The 18,690-nt window shown below is 39.2% G+C and overlaps 1 protein-coding gene across 1 annotated transcript; it reads left to right on the top strand.

Moving 5' to 3' along the window:
• Nucleotides 1–474: 474 nt before the first annotated feature.
• On the top strand, nt 475–2,981 carry LOC138906166 (uncharacterized). Its single transcript, XM_070194691.1, has 2 exons — nt 475–957; nt 2,922–2,981. The coding sequence occupies exons 1-2, from the start codon at nt 475–477 to the stop codon at nt 2,979–2,981; spliced, it is 543 nt and encodes a 180-aa protein (XP_070050792.1).
• Nucleotides 2,982–18,690: the final 15,709 nt, after the last annotated feature.

Below are 18,690 nucleotides of genomic sequence, written 5' to 3'. Positions count from 1 at the left end.
ATACTCTGGAACTTATGAACCACACATAAATGGTTTTGTTTTAGCCAAGAATATACTGAAAGCATGTTATTTTTGGATGACTATGGAAACAGACTGCATCAGGTATGTCTAGAAATGTCATCAGTGCCAAATACACGCAGATAGGATACGTGCGCCGCCAAATGAGCTCAATGCAACGAGTGCACCTTGGCCTTTTGCCCCTTGGGGAATGGACATCATTGGACCAATCGAGCCTGCCGCTTCAAACGGGCACAGGTTCATTTTAGTGGCCATAGACTACTTCACAAAATGGGTCGAAGCTGCATCCTACAAAGTTATAACCAAGAAAGTCATCGCAGATTTTGTCAGAGATCATATTGTTTGCCGATTCGGGGTTCCAGAGTCCATCATCACCGACAATGCCGCCAATCTCAACTGTTACCTAATGAAAGCTATGTGAGAGACCTTCAAAATCAAGCACAAGAATTCCATAGCATGCAGGCCTCAAATGAATGGAGCCGTGGAGGCCGCAAACAAGAATATCAAGGAAATACTGAGGAAGATGGTAAACAACCACAAGCAATGGCACGAGAAGTTACCATTTGCCTTATTGGGTACCGTACCACAGTCCGCACATCAACCGGGGAAACTTCCTATTTGCTGGTCTACGGTACCGAAGCTGTCATTCCTGCCGAGGTTGAAATTCCTTCTTTAAGAATTATACAAGAAGCTGAACTCAGTTATGCAGAATGGATAAGAAGCCGCTACGAACAATTAGCTCTTATTGACGGGAAAAGAATGAATGCAGTGTGTCATGGTAAACTCTATCAGAATAGGATGTCCAGAGCTTTCAACGAAAGGGTCACACCAAGACAGTTCCCACCGGGGCAGCTGGTACTGAAGCGGATCTTCCTACATCAAGATGAAGCCAAAGGGAAATTTTTGACCAATTGGCAAGGGCCCTACATGGTTCACAGAGTACTAACAAGAGGAGCACTCATACTCGTAGAAATGGACGGAGAGGTTTGGCCAAAGCCTATCAACTCACATGCAGTCAAAAGATATTATGTTTAGAATGTTTGCATTTCTTCATCTGATGTAACTGAACTACACTTGACCTGATTCCCATTTAAGAGGGGATACGTAGTCAACCCTGTGGGTTCGGTCACAATTCAATAAAAAATTTATTTTCCCGACAACCAAAAACTGGGGCAGAATTTTGAGGAGGACCCTCAAAAATCTTAAGCAAGTCCAGCCGACGTCATCATATGCAGAACGGTCAGAGAATTGCCTAAGTAAACTGGGGCAGAAGTTTGAGGAGGACCCTCAAAATTCTAAGGAAGTCGCAATGTCTCTGAAGTGTCACAGTCATTGGTTCATCTAATTTATCCGATATTGCATACTAATGTATTTTAAATAACTACATTCATCATATGCACGCACATTTTTCAAAAAATTTATTTTATGAAACAGTCAGATGCTACCCATGGTAACTCGAGCAGGATTTCTATGCAGAGCAAGGCAAAGTAAGCGGGCGAAGGCACGAACCAACCTTCCCTGTAGAACTCACGATTTTCCTTTGGATGCAAGAACAAGGAATATTCGCAAATACGTGCACACCTCAGGATCACTATCTTCATAACGACAAAGCTGCAAAACGCAAACACATTTCCAGCTAAGAAATACTCTGCTACTACTTACTATCTGTTCATTGCATGAGACTAAGAATTGTCTCCATCTTGCATGAGGCTAAGCCCCGCCTCCTCAATTGCATAAGGCTAAGCACTGTCTTCCCCTACATGAGATTAAGCATTGTCTCTATTTTGCATAAGGCTAAGCCCTGCCTCCTCAATTGCTTAGGCTAAGCACTACCTTCCCCTGCATGAGACTAAGCATTGTCTTTATTTTGCATGAGACTAAGCCCTGCCTCCTCAATTGCATAAGGCTAAGCATTGCCTTCCCCTGCATGAGACTAAGAATTGTCTCCATCTTGCATGAGGCTAAGTCCTGCCTCCTTAATTACATAAGGCTAAGAAATGCCTTCCCCTGCATGAGACTAAGCATTGTCTCCACCTTTGCATGAGGTTAAGCCCTTCCTCATCAATTGCATAAGGCTAAGCACTGCCTTCCATTGCATGAGGCTAAGCCCTGCCTCTTTAATTGCATAAGGCTAAGCACTGACTTCCATTGCATGAGACTAAGCACTATCTCCAATCTTTGCAGGAGGCTAAGCCCTGCCTCTTCAATTACATAAGGCTAAGCACTGCCTTCCATTGCATGAGGCTAAGCCCTGCCTCCTTAATTGCATAAGGCTAAGCATTGTCTTCCATTGCATGAGACTAAGCACTGTCTCCAGTCTTTGCATGAGGCTCAGCCCTGCCTCCTTAATTGCATAAGGCTAAGCACTGCCTTCCCTTTGCACGAGACTAAGCATTGTCTCCATGAATGCATAAGACTAAACATTGTCTCTCCTTGCATAACCACAAATGCTATGTTATTCGAAACCTTGCACTATTCTCTACCTCGGGGCTAAGTTTGGCCCCCGATCTTACACGAGACCAAGCTCTGTCTTGTTTTGTTTTGCATCATGTCTTTGCATCTCATGGGCTGAAATATCGCCATTCTGTCCAAAGGCGTCATAGTCCGAAGGCACCATTCTCATAGCCGGAAGACACCATACCATGGCCTAAGGATCTCTCAATATTACACATCATTATTCAAAGGCGTCATAGTTTAGAGGCATTATCCTCATGGCCCGAGAACATCATTTCATGGCGTGAGAATCCTCTATCTCACGATTCATGGCTTGGGACATCATGGTCTAAGGACACCATCCCTATCGTCCTAAGACAGCTTTCATGGTCCAAAGGGAATTTGCATCATGCTTAAATTCTCGCAATAATCCATATATACTCACATGCATTGTGTTTTAAGTTTTGCAGGTAATCCAGGAAGTAACCATTCTCCTAACGGGAGCAATCTTTGCTCCGGTTTCCATTTAACGTTCATATCTTGCAATTATTTCAAACGTAACCAACCACTGTCCGTTACCCATTTCCATCTGATAACCTTTCAAATATCCATATACACCCCCCAGATACATCCATTTACAATCCCGATATCATCCTGTCCATAAAAGCTTGTCTGTTCCTACAACAACTCCATCGGTTTATTCCACCGTTGGATCCAGAACTATACATGGCCTGATTCCTGTAAAACCAGGGATATGTAGGCAACTCAGAAATCAAGGTTTGGCCTGTATTGTTCAAAATCACCCCATTCTGTCAAAATCAGTCATCATTTCTTTACCCGACAACTCTTTCATCATTCCCGGGTAAACAGGGACAGTTGTTGATACCCAATTATATATATATATATATATATATATATATATATATATATATATATATATATATATATATATATATATATATATATTACTTTCAAAATAGTGCATATGCATCATCATTTGATTTATAAGCATACACAAGTATTTTTCATAATTGTCCATGATTTTTAAAGACTTTAAACCAATTTATTTTTGCATCTTTATTGTATAAATATCCAATAATTATTCTCCAAATTATTTTATGATGCTTTAATCATCTAAACTTATCATTAATACCAGCATGAGGTTTTAAATATTTTTCAGTGCATTTCTTATAACTACATTTGCATTTTTAAGGCTAAATTGCACATTTTGCATTAATAGCCCACATGCATATATAATTACATTATTTATGCAGAAAATGACTTTTTATATTTTTATAATGTTAAGTAGTTATTTTTAATTACTTTAGTGCACAAATGATATTTTTCATATTTATTAATTACTTTTATAAATTATTTATTTACTAAACATTGGGTATTTAAATTTTGGCCCAAACCTTACCTATTTTCGGACCTAGACCACCCAATCCCAACCCAATAACATCTAAGCCCAAACCAAATAACCTCCAACCCAACCAATTAAACCAACCCAACCAATTAAACCAACCCGGCCCAAGACCCCCAGCCAATCGTGGCTGTTGATCTCGTGGCCGTTGATCTCTGAGATCAACGGGCCATATTACCCCTTCCCTTTTAATTACCCTAACACTCCCTAACCCTAAATCACTTTCACCACCCGCCGCCTTTGAACTCTCTCAATCCCCCCCCCCTCCCCCGTCAAACCCTAGCCGTCTTCTCCCCCAAATCCCTCAACTAATCCAACCAGACATGGGATTATAAGGCCATTTCTTGCCATATACGACTCTTACCTGGTATTAAATCCTTCTCTATACCGTCTATGTTCATTCTTGTTCTATTATGGGTATGAATCTCTGTGTATCTCTGTTGATTCTTACTTACGCTAAAAATTAGGGTTTCAGATCTCTTTAGATCGAACCAAAATTGGTTCGATTCTTTGATTTTAAGTGATGTTTCTGTCTATATTCATCTTATTCTGTGCAATGTTTGATTTTTTATTTTTAGACTCTACCTATTTTTGTACTTTCCCTAAAATTAGGGTTTTGAAATTTCTCTCTTTTTCTTACTGATTTCGATTGCATATGATGTTATTTCCTTTCTAGTGTTTGATTGATGATTTTTCTTGTTTGGGTGTTCGATTTATACTGCTATATAAAACCCTTCCCATTCCCCTTTGGGAGAAGACGGGAATCATTAAGAAATTTACTAAAAAAAATTAAAGTTGCGTGCTCTTTGTTCTCTAATACTCTTGCTCTATATTCTGGTTCCTGGCCGGCTGAAAGCCAAGGCCAGAAATTCTGGGTTCTTGCTCTTTGTTGATATTCATAACACTGTGGACTTCCGTTCTTTCTTGTTCTTCGCTTAACTGGTGAGTTACCAAACCTTTTTCATTTCATTCCTATTTACCTGTTATCAGCATATGTTTTCACTTCTGAAGATTGTGGTTTAATGCGCTTTTGGGTTGTTCTCGTGTGCAATTCTGACTGTCTTACTTCAATTTTAGGGATTTCTAATCTTAGTTCCATTACGTTTGTAGTTTGAGACATGCTTAGACTTGATTTGAGCAAATTAAGTTCTTTTTAAGTCTGCCTAGTCTATGTGTTACTGATGTTTAGAACCTTTGCACTTTAGCCATCTCTTTAGTGTTTAAATTTGCTATTAACCCTGTTACTTGAACATGCTTTCATATCCCCTTTTATGGATTAGATGACTAAGCATGAATGTATTCACTAAGTGTCTAGCATAAGTCTGTTTCTGAACTTGATGTGTTGACATGTAGCATGTTTGATCCTGTATGCTTCTACCATGTCTTGACTTCCCAATAGCCGCCTTAATTTGTTCTCATTCTGTTAAGTTCTGTTGCCAATTGATATGATCCCTTCTTGGGACACTAGCATCTATACTTAGCATAATCTAAACCTTTTTCTTACTATGAGTCTGTGTACATCAATCTTGTAAACTTGTCTTGTTAGTATATGCATTATGTGTTGAACTTGTTTTTCTGAAACTTTGTTAAGTTTGTTCTCAAAACCTAAGCATGTTCTACTACCTATTCTCTGTGCTCAAATGTGTTATTATGCTCAAATATGTTCAGTTATTATACGTTAGAAATCCTGCCTATAGGTTCTCTACTTTGCTTAAATGTGTTCTTTTTTTACCCGTTAGAAACCATGCCTATAGGATATAAAATGACCAATATCTCAATGTGCACATGCATTAGGCTGTATAGGATCTTGTTAATTTACATGCTACCTAATCACCAATTTAGATACCATGCCAATAGGATCTAAAATCAGTCTCAGTTATGACTATAGAAATCCTGCCTATAGGGTCTAAAACCAGTCTTAATTATTATCCTGCTCGTTTCTTTCAAGTACTAATGTTGAACTTTTAACACTGTTTCGTTGCCGCTATTAGAAAGCATTCCTATAGGATCAAACTAAGTAATTCTGAATATCTTCCATGGTTATCACTGCCAACTACTACGAAAATCACCTAGATAACATGTCTATAGGTTTAATCGCTTATAACACGTAATTAGTAGGCAACTGTGTAGTCACTTAGAAATTGTATCTAAGGTAGCATCTTGCATCTGAAACTGCATGCGTGTTCGAATCCTAAGGTCACATAGAAACCATGTCTATAGGGCCTAATGGCTTTAATTTGCCTCAATCCTGAAATTGTCTAACGATTAATGTGAAAAACATTGTTCGCGTGCATTTGTTGTCTAAGTGTGGAGTCTAACTTATGCCCTTATTTGCTTTTACATGAGGTCCAACTTGTTTTGTATGTCACCTAGTTTTATCATTTTTGAACAGCCTAAGCTAAGTCTAGAAACCATCCAAAATAGAGATCCAAATGCCTCCTGGACCATAGGCATGGGACGGGTAGTGCACACATAGGGCACAGTTTAGAATCAACTAGTGCGCTTTAGGTTAAAGATAGTAATCGGATAGCAGGAGATGATAGTCTGTGCCCGCTGAATAATACAAGTAACACCCCACCTCGAGGGAGTTACAAAGTATTATTTATGTTGCACGGGGTGATCCTTTAGGCTAAAAAACTTAGGACCCCTATATTGTCTTTAAACCAATTATCTGTCTTTTCTCAAGGACTTTCTAATAATGATTTTTATAAACATCTTGTTTTTCTCTCTAACTATTTGACTAATTCATATAATTCAAGTTCGACAGGGACCCACAGTTATGGACCTCGAAGAGTGCGTAAAACCTTCTCTTTGAGTTAATTTGAGCCCTTACTCGATCTTTGGTGACGCAACTGGTTAAACCAGAGTTATTTGTAAATAGGTGCCCTAATGCACCTCAAACCCATTAGGTGGCGACTCTCTCTTTTAACACCCTTCCTTTAAAAGAGTTGTCACGTGTCGAAGCCCGATTTCGCAAGAAAAAAGGGGCGCGACAAGTTGTTACCAAGAGTAGTACCACCATGTGCGCAATATGGCATCCGATCTCCACCCGATCAACTAGGCCGCCTTCCCACATATGCCGTGTGGGTTGACTTTTCTAATCCACAAAGATTCTAGTTTCATCCTAATTAAGGGGAATAATATCACAATTTCTCCAATATTTCAATTTCATCCCAAATAAGGGGAATAATCACAATCCACTTCTATACCGGCACGTGTAGTTTCAGGTGTGGGCCTTATGACCCACCCTTACTCGGTTTTGCTAATGATGCTCCCAAAAACATTTTTGATTTGATTGGCAAACTAAAATATCATAAATACAATTGTACTCACCTCAACATCTTTCACATTGTATAAATTCTCATTAGTATTTCCAGTCATTCACAACAACAATATTTCCTTGACTCATTAGGCCATTCACAAGATTCTTTATTCCTGGCACGATGGCCGTATTTCATATTCCACACTTTCACCTCTTTCAATTTCAAAGATCACCATCAAATATCAACATATAGAATATTCCGAAAATCATATACTTCAAATCCATTTGGAAGGGGAACTTCAAACATAAATGGTTTCTTCCCAAAGAATGAGGCATACTAACCAACAATAGAAACACACATGAAAAAACATAAACAATCAATACAACAGTTACTCTTGCAATACTCTTCCCCAGAAATGACAATGTACAATTTCAACACATGAGTATATAGAACTCGAATCACACGGGATATATTTATAAAGCAAAGCATTTGTTAAAGCAGCCACTAATGGGCATGAATTGAGTACAAAAACTCTTAAGCAAATTCTATTTTCCAAATCACTTTTAAAACAGTGGAGTTGAGGATTATTTCATATTCTTTATCGCATCCTCTCAAATCATTTGCACTACTAGCCACAATCATAACTTAGGTTCTTGGTACGTTAGCCACACACTATATCCCCAATTCAATTATTTCATTTCCAACCATCTTTATAAGTTATCAACAATAAGACATTTCCAATCAAGACTTTAGATACACATATGATAAATTAAGAGTCATAAGAACATCGAGTTTTTCTCACCCAATTAGTATACTAATTTTCATTTAAAAACACGACTCAAAGCCACACCATTTTAATACGCAAACCATACTTTGAACATCTATCTTTCGACATAAGGCTCATTCGGAATAAACAAGTTTATAGGGAGTAACCCGGAATATAGAAGTTAGGAATCTTGAGCCAATCATACTTGATCTTACGGAAACATTATGGATATTTATTCTAAGAGAGAAAGTTTATCCAACATACCTCAATTGAGCTTTCCTTAAATTACTACAACATTCCGGAAATTCTAGCAATCCTAATCTAGTTTGAGACATAACAAAATTGAACCATAATTAGGAAAATATTCATGGTCTCAGCTCATTTGAGCATTTTATCAAACACTAGGTGTGCAAATTTAACCACAAGGTTCTTCTACAAGATTTCCTTCACCTCACAACCCAATCCTTACTTATTTAAACTCAACAATCTTTCCATAAATCTTATTGATGCATGCATGTATAAATAATACTCTTATACCCAAGAATCATACTCCTAATCAACCATCTTCTTCCCAAATTCGAAATTGAAAACTAGGATACGGAACCTTACCTCTTAGATGAAGAACTTGTGAGATTTCCTAGTTAATCTTCCAAGATTTGAGCAAGACTTGATGAATAATTAGCCTAGGGTTTCCTATCTCTCTAAAGCACTCCCCCTTCTCTCTAAAACATCAGAATTTTTGCTCAAAAATGACCCTTTGTGTGTATTTAACGACGTTGGGTCGGGTTGTAAAAACCCAAAAATGAAGCTCCGAAATAGGTTCTGCGATTGCATAATCAATATGCGGACCGTATATCGGTCGCATAATTGCTGACAAAAACAACCAAAAATTTGTCGGTGTATGCGGTCCGCATAACTGTTATGCGGTCGCATAATGCACCGCAGAACAGTTATGCGGTCACATAGTCGACCGCATAATTGCTTCCAGACTGACCCTCTCCTTCCTCACTTCTGCGGCCATTATGCGGCCTACAGAGTGGTTCTGATCGCATAATGGACCGAGGAAATGCGTTTTTCCGCCAAACATTTTTCTTTACTTTCCGATGCATTGTTCAACCCAAAAGGTCCTCAAACACGTATACCTACTCTGGCACCACAAAACCTTAAATTCATTTGCGAAATTTTATGGGGCTTTACACTTAAATACTTTGGAATTTTCCGGGGTGTTACATTCTCCCCCGCTTAGGATCATTCATCCTCGAATGAGGGTCAAAATCCATCATTAGCTTCAAATGTGGCCCAACTGTTACTTCACACTCACCAGTAGTTTCGAAATTTGACTAACTCCCTAAATTTCCAAAATTTTTGCCAAAGTCTTCCCTCTAACTGGGCCTATCCACCTGTCAGAGTAACACCAAAACAACTCCAAACAACACATCCACAACTCAACAAAGCATCTCTATGTATATCAACATCACTAATCTCAACATTACATGCATTACATTATCTCAAGCAGCAACTGGACAAGAATCACACATATATAAATTGTAACATAAAGAGAGTGCCTTTCGATCTAGAATCATTTAACTATACACTCAAGTGAGAACATTTTATTTCCTTAACACTTTTGGCCCTCAATGTGGCCTCCTCGACTTACAGGCTTCACCATAACACATTAACAGAGACAATCTAAACTCCTATACTTTTCTAACAAGGATAGCAAATAGTTTCTCCTTACAATCCCATTATCCATTAACTTCACCTTATTAGACGTGGACACATAAAACTCCGGGTACACGGAGAAAAGTAATAGGAAAATATCATACTCATAGTTTGGCCTATTTCCTTCAAGATTTCAAAAGGCCTAATGTGACCACACCTACTTTACCATTATTAACAATTCACATAGCATCCTCATGGAAAAAATATTGAGAATAACCCATTCATTTTCTTCAACTCTAAATCTCCACGCCGAACACCCAAACTAAACCTTTGGCAACATCCAATAATTCCTCTAAGATGTGCTAGCATGAATATGACCATAAACTTTTCTATCCAATATATTTGATCATGGAATGATGCTTCTTCTTTGACATGTTTGAACCTTTAACCCCTATAGGTTTACTAAAAATAGGAACAACGAGGTTCGAGATTGGGCTGGAATTATTCAAGAATCCATCAATGTGCTGAGCACAGCATTTCAGGAGGTTATATCCTAAGAGACATGAAGGTCACTACCAATAGCGCTGACATGGTGATTCGTTGTGGTGACATCATTGGTTCAACAAACGAGTCATAGAGTTGCCTAGTAGTCATTGATAACGTAGGAAAAATGTTCATGATTTTGAGGTTTAAAAGAAATGAGTCACAAAAAGGATATCAACAATTGTTTCATTCCATTCGTGCCTTATTTGGCAATAGTAGGCCTTAAAGAGAGATAACACTTATGTGACACCAGTCGCCTCCTGGAGTGTATGGAAAATCAGTTTAACTCGAAATGATAATATTCTAGCACCCTGAATGTGATATGGGTTTCAAAATACATGAAGTTGCATTATGCTCTTAACATTAACTAGCAAAAGGAATCTATGCCACAAGCCTTCGAGGATGAAAAAGAAGCTGAACACTTATGGTATTATTATCATTCTTACAGCTTAACCCTTCGCAATAGTTGATCCTATATGAGAGGACTGGAGATACAACAAACTTGTCTTTCAAATCAATATGCTCATCATAAAGATGTTTAACTTTCAACCACACACAAGTGAAATCATGTAGATAGGACATCTTAATATTTGGATGAAATCATGTATTGGTTAGAGAGAATGTACACTTTGTTGTCAGCTAGACATGTTTTTGCCATAACAACTCTCGAGCTGCAATACTAGGCCACTTCATGTACAACTACAATGCTAGGTACAAAGTGAGTTACTTACTGAGACATGATCTAGGTGGACATGAAAGTCATACTGAGATGGGTAAAGAACAAGATCTCCCTGTGACGAATTTGTGATAAATCTCAAATTGCTCAGAAACTTTATGCGGATAAGTGGCCCCTTTCAATTGACATGTACGCACTTGATAGGTGCTGAGATATGCTCTCATGTTACTAGACAGTGAAAATTGTTCATGATACTATTCATAAAGGGGTAAAATGATTGTTCTAATCATAGGAGCTACGTACACCGGAGAGAAAAAGAGTTGCTTAAGAAGGATCTCAACACTAGGCTGCCTTACATTAGATATGATACCACGTAGGTAATTATTACGATGGTGCATGCATAGGCACAGATGAGCAGATGTTATTCATTTGAATCAAAAGGTAACGTAAGAAATTCATCAGGTATATTCCCTTGTTGAGAAGTTAGGAAAGCAAGTGGGAAGTATTAATCCTAGAGTTATAACTCAATTTAAGGACATATTTATACAGCTCAATTCCTCAAGATGTTGTAAATGAGAGAATTTGTAATAGAGTGGCTTCACGAATATTGTGTCTCGTTCAAGGAGTAGATATAGAGAACGACTCATAAAGTTGTTCTGATTCTATTCCAACTTCCATAGTATCATAAGGAGTGACATATGACAAAGTGGAACCGGAATCAATATGAACATACACATCATGAGATTTGAAAGGGAATATACTTGTAACCACATCTGGAGAAGCCTCAAACCTTTGACGCCTCCTCATAGCTTAAAACTTGTTGGTCCCTCTCGAGCTCTAAATACCACCCCTAGTTGTTCCACGCCCTACGGGCGGTATAGTGCCTCTAGCTGGGGGGAGGCGTTGTGGATGTAGTAGCTATAAAAATGGATGGTTGTGTCGCACCGCCGCCCATGCTCTGGTGAGATGAATGACAATCCCTCTGAATGTGACCCCTCATACCACACTTGTAACATACATAGGTACTATAGTGACATAATCCTGGATGACATCTCCCACACTTCACACAACGGGGATGAGGTCTGCTAAACTCACTCGTCCTACTGACTTGATATTTACCCTTTTTGCATATATCATAAGCAACCCCCTTATCCTTCATCCAAGCTTCCAATGCGGGATTAACAATTCCAACACCGGATTGTTGTGTGGGCCTTTGGAATTGCCCAAGCTACCACCCCTAACGTGTTGCTGAGCATACTCACAACACGACTCTAAATATTCCTTCCTGCATGTCGGACAGAACGGGACGCGTGTACTCAACCTAGGGCATTTGTTCATCTTGTGCCCCCTCTTTCCACAGCCATAACATATTTCAAGGGTCATCCAACATGTTCCCAAGTGTTGCCTGCTGCAAATCACATAATCTGGTTCATTAGCACCAACAACCCTCTTTCATTTCTTAGATTCTCTCACCATACGATCCGGTGGTGTGGTGACATTGGTAGGAACAAGGACACTTCCCTTAGCAACAAGTTCCTCCAATTCCTCCACGGCTCGACGCATTCTCCCAACGAACTCTTGTGTAATCTCCCCCAGATTCAATGGCGCGGTCATTCCCTCCCCGTTGTTTTGAACTCATGGATTACTCGTCTGAAAAAACAAAATGAGACATAACGAGGAAATTAGCTCCCTACATTGGGCTCTATCGTATGATCTTGGAATACCAAAGAAGTGTGAAATTCCTAAATGTCCATGTAGCCTCCTCATTATAGATGTGGTCGACAATTTGCGATTTTACGGGGCTTTACACTTAAATACTTTGGAATTTTCTGGGGTGTTACAAATAATGAATTTGACTTAGCAATTAAATAGGTACCCTAGTATACCTTTAAATATTAGGTAGAAACTCTCTTTCATCAACAACAGAGAAACCACAAGTTGAATCTTATTTTGACAAGTGTAAAATAGGGTGCAACACAAGCCATAGAAAACTATTCCGGATAATAAAGTTGCAATCCTTGAAACAAATTTAAAAGTCAACCCAAAAAGTCAAACCTGGGCTCGCATCTTGGAACCCGGCCATACTTACAAAATCCGAACACCCATTCAATAATGAGTCCAACCATACTAAAATTATTCAATTCTGATCTTAAATCGACCTTCAAATCCACAAAATATAGCTTATGTAGTTTTCAAAAATTTACCCAATTTTTCCAACTCAAAACACTAATTAATGGTGAAAACAATGATGGATTCATGTATAATAGTCATATCTGAGTTAAAATTACTTACCCCGAACAACTCCTTGAAAAGCTCTCTCAAAATCACCCAAAACCGAGCTTTCAAACTCAAAATATTAAAAATGGGAACAAACCCTCGATCTGCCCCTTTTTTGCCCAGTGGTTCCGCTTATGCGGACCAATAGCCGCATCTATGGCTCCGCTTGCGGAAATTCCATCGCAGGTGTGACTTTCACTTAAGCTAGGACCTTCCGCTTCTGCGGTCACTATCCGCTTCTATGGTTTCGCTTCTTCGGACCATGGCTCGTTTCTGCGAGCCCGCTTATGCGGAGGAAGAATCGCACGTGCAGTCCTAGCCCACTTGGCCCAAAACTGCTTCTGCGGCTCACAGGACACATTTGCAGCCCAAAATGCGTAGGTGCAATTGCACCAAATCTTCAGCTGGGCAGATTTCCTACCAAGTCTCAAATGGTTCCGGATTCATTCTGAATCACATCGGGGGCCCCTGGGACCCCGTTCAAGCATACCGTCAAGTTCCAAAATACATAATGAACCTACTCGAGGCCTAAAAATTACATCAAACAACATCGATTCTAGGAATCGCAACCTAATTCAAACCTATTGAAACCATGAACATCCATCTTCCAAAACTAACATCGATTCATACCAAACCAACTCCAGTTGACCTCAAATTTTGCACACAAGTCATAAATGACACAACGGATCTATTCCAACTCTCGGAATCGGAATCCGACCCCGATATCAATATAGTCAACTCTCAGTCAAACTTCTCAATCTTCCAAGCCTTCAACTTTCTAACTTTCGCCAAGCCAAGCGAAAACGACCTACGGACCTCTAAACCAATATCCTAACATGCTCCTTAGTCCAAAATCACCATACGAAACTATCAAAACTCCATTCCAGAATCGTCTACAAAAACGTCAAACTCCGGTCATCTCTTTCAACTTAAGCTTCCAACTTTAGGACTAAGTGTCCCAATTCACTCCGAAACTCATCTGAAACCCAAGCCAACCACTCTGTCAAGTTGCATAACCACAATATAACATAGAGGAGGCAATAAATAGGGAAACGGAACTAAAATACTCAAAACGACAGGCCGGGTCATTACACCTATGCTAGCTTTCGTCTCCACGGTAGCTTAGCTTCGAAATCTGCCCGCAAGGTGCAGAACTATAATATGATTACAACTGACTCTATTTACTTAGTGAGTATCTTGACTAACCTCAGTGAAGTAGTGACGAGGGTTTTGACTAACCGACCCTATTTACTCACTTTGCATAACTTGTGCAGCTCAATAACATTTATAATACATAGAAGCAACTGATAAGACATCCACAGAATAAGAGATATCGATAATAAAGGTGCACAACTGGGGTAAAGAAGTCACGACCCAAAATTCCAATTATGGGATCGTGATGGCGCCTAATATCTTCTTGTTCGACAAGCCAAGATTAGCACAATAACTAAAGAATTTTAACAATAAAAAGACAATTATAATAATAAAATGGTAAAATAGCATAAACGAATAATAGGGAACAACTAACGCTGCATATGATATCCTGGAAACTGGTGTCACAAGTATGTGAGCCACTAATAGTTCTAAATACATGTCCAAAAAAAAAATACAATACTTTCAGGAACAATAAATAGTAGATAAAGGTAGGAAATGGACTCCAGGGTATGCGATCGCCAACCAACACCACCTCGAGTCTCCTAGAAGAAGTAGCTCCAAGCATTCACCTCTGAACACCGTTGGGACCAATACCGAGATCTGTACTAGAAGTGCATAAGTATAGTATGAGTACTACCGACTCCATATACTCGGTAAGTATCAAGCCTAACCTCGACGAAATAGTGATGAGGCTGTAACAAGACATTCACTACAAACCTGTATGAGTAATAAGCAAAGAAACAATAACGAGAAAGAGAAGCTAATAACTATATAACAAACAGAACAAGAAGGCAATTGACAGAGGGTCCCAGAATATCATCACATCACAGTCTTATAACACAACACGGTTGCGGAATATAGCAACCAAGAATAACCACCATTCATCCTTTTCCTTGCGCCGCGCAACTCGATCTATCTATCTTTCTCTCTCTCTCTCTCTCTCTCTCTCTCTCTCTCTCTCTCTCTCTCTCTCTCTCTCTCTCTCTCTCTCTCTCTCTCTCTCTATATATATATATATATATATATATATATATATATATATATATATATATATATATATATATATTCACATATATAATAATATTGTTGCAGCGTGCAATCGGATCTAATATATCAGTAACAACCAAATACGACGAATCTCGCTTCACACATAAAAAGGGAACTAAAATGCATAATTCTCCAAAGCAAACTAATGAAATACAGTAGAGTGAAATAGGAAACAAGTAAAGGTTGTAAAGCAAGTAAATGCATGAAATCATAAAAGCATCTATCTAATACAAGTGAGAGCATATAACAAGTAAAGGCAGATAATAAATAAAGGCATGAATAAATGGAAGCATGTAGCAAATAAGGACATGTAACAAGTGAAGGTTGATATATAATAAGTAACAACATGTAACGAGTAAGAGCACATGATAACGCATATACACCGGTCACCTTGCATATACGATGTCCTCTCATATAAATCATGTAGCAAATAGACCAATTATGTCGTAATTCCAATCAAGGTTATCGACGATACTTACCACTTTACGGAACAAAATCAACAATCCAACATGGTTTTTCCTTTGGAACAAGCCTCCATACCACCTGAATCTAGTCAATTATTGTTCAAACAAGTCAAAACAAGCACTAGAAACTACCCTGGAATGAAAGAAGTTTGATCTTTATCATAATTTAAAAAGTGAACCGGGGCCCATGTGGTCGAAATCCGAAATTAAGACAAAATCCCGATTATTTATTCACCTCCGAGCCCGAAAATGTGATTTATTTTGAAATCTGACCTCAATTTGAGGTCTAAATCTCAATTTTATAAAATTCTTAAATTCTACCCAAAACCCCAATTTCTAGTCTGTGAAATCTTTGATTTGATAAAGAAATTCAAGAAAAAGTAATGGAAATTGAATAGAAACGAGTTTGAGTTACTAACCTATGAAGTTGGGAGAAATCGCTCTCCAAAAATTATCTCTATGGAGTCTTGGTCTCAAAAATGCTGTAAAATGAAGTAAGTCCGGGAATTCCTATATTTTACCCAACTATAGGTATTGCAATTGCAAACTCTTATTTGTAATTGCAATGTCCGCAAATTCGAATAGTTGATCGCAATTGCGATCCATCCTCTGAGTCACCAATGTTGCAAATGCGACAAAGAAATTGCAAATGCGAAGGCCCCCTTCTGCAAAACCGATTCAAGCTTCGCAATTGTGAAGCTGCCTCAAACTCCCCAATGTGGCAAATGCGACACATTTCTCGCAATCGCGAAAGAATCCCCAATCGCAAATGCGAGCAAATCCTCGCAAATGCGAAGCTTCCCATCCTAATCCCAGTTCGAAAATATGAACTAGCACTTCACAAATGTGCGACTTACATTTGCGAACAAAATCTCGCAAATTTGAGATCTGCATTGCAGCTACACCAACAAATACCTATTATGCCAAAATCAGTGCGCAACCCATCCAAAATTCATCTAATCCCCTCGGGCTCCAATCCGAACATTCACACAACTGTTATAACATCATACAAACTCGCTCACACTCTCAAATCATCAAAATAATATCTAAAATCAAGAATTGACCATTAAAACTCAATATATTTCAAAGTTTAAACTCAAGTATCTAACTTTACACATAAAGTGCCAAAACGGCCTTGGGCCACCCGGAAACCCAACCAAACATGCGTACAAGTCCAAACTAATCATACGAACCTACCAGAATCATCAAAACACCGATTCGAGGTCATGTACCAAGAATGTTGACTGTGGTCAACTCTAGCCATTTTTAAAATCAAAAAAATCACATTTTCTTCAAAATTCACATTTAAACTTTCCGAAAATCGACACGGACCATGCACGCAAATCATAAATTGTCAAATTAAGCTATGAAACATCTCAAAATACAAAAAAGGGTAGCTAGTACTCAAAACGACCTATCGAGTCATTATATTCTCCATCTCTAAAAGAAACGTTCGTCCTTGAACGGACATAGAAATGTACCTGGACTGGTAAAAGGATGCAGATATCTACTCCTCAGGTCAGACTCAGACTCCCAAGTAGCCTCCTTAATCGGCTGACCTCTACAACGTATTTTCACAAAAGGAATAGTCTTAGATCTCAACTTTCAAACTTGCCGAACTAGAATAGCCATCGGATCTTCCTCATAAGTCAACTTCTCATCAAGCTGCACCACGTTGAAGTCCAAAACATGCGATATATCCTCATGGTACTTCCAAAGCATGTAAACAAGAAATAATGTATGTACCCTCGCTAGGCTAGGAGGCAATGAAAGCCTATAAGAAACCTCCCCAACTCTCTCTAAGATCTCAAATGGGCCAATGAACCTCAGTGACACATCCTTAGTCGTTAACTAAGTACACGTGTGGCACTTGACAACTTGCTCACGATCTTGCGCAACTCGCTCACGATCTTGCGCAACTCGCTCACGATCTTGCGCAACTCGCTCACGATCTTGTTATGCCAAGTCAGCCTTACTACTCTAAAGATCACTAAGGAATGTTAGAACATAGGAGAATTGCCAAAGGAAGTTTTTGTATTAGAGAGAACTTGATTGTTTTGCTTGGTGAATTTACAAATGAATGGCCCGCTTTATATACTAGTCTCCTAGGGGCTAGTGAGTAAATAAAAATTATTACACAAGTCCCTTATTATTTACAAGTAAATCCCTTCTCTAGATTATTCTACATAGCTAGAATCTTCTAAGGATTTTCCTAGCAATTTCATAGGGTTCTAGGGTCTTCATAGAGAAACCTCAATATTTTTCTAGAACCTTCCTACAAGTGCTAGCATCTTTCCTATGTAAGTTTTTCATATGTCAAAAATATATGCCAAGTGGCACCTACGTGGCATGATGATGCGGCGGGACATGACACTCTCCCCCACCCAATTTTGTGCCGTACTCGACACAAAGCATCAACACGTACGCGCCCACCTCGCCTTGGCGCCGCCGGAGATCTTTCTTCTTGCCCCGTTTGTACTTTGAACGGCTAGCAATGATGGCTTTGATCCTCCGCCCATCAGATGCCCCTTCTTGCTCTTGGCCTGAATCTCCCTATGACTCGACCAAGTCTAGCATCTTCTCAAGCATCGGGTCCATGCTTCCACTCCCTATTTGGCTGCCCTCCATGGTCCCAGCCTTGCTAGCAAACTTTACCCCTTTGCTTGGTGCATCGTCTAAGTCCGATAGCATTCCATCACTTTGTAACTCGCCATCCTCTTCAACTATGAACACCCAGATTTTCTTGTTTCTGCCATGCTCCATTTGTATGGCACCAAGATAGGCTTTGGAATCCCCAACTTTTGGCTTAGATTCCAAGCGCACCACCCCAATGCAGGCGGTCCCTCCTGTGTCACCCTTGTGTGCCTGAGCAAAGTTCCCAATCATTGCTTCAAGCTTTCCCAACTTTGGGAATTCACTTGCTCGATGTGATCCTTTATAGAAGTAGCACCCTCCCTTAGGTA

The sequence above is a fragment of the Nicotiana tomentosiformis genome, chromosome 2 (genome assembly GCF_000390325.3).
Source record: "Nicotiana tomentosiformis chromosome 2, ASM39032v3, whole genome shotgun sequence".
Taxonomy (NCBI): Eukaryota; Viridiplantae; Streptophyta; class Magnoliopsida; order Solanales; family Solanaceae; genus Nicotiana; species Nicotiana tomentosiformis.
The sequence above is the reverse complement of the archived record's forward strand: the minus strand, read 5'-3'. Positions and strand labels throughout refer to the sequence as shown.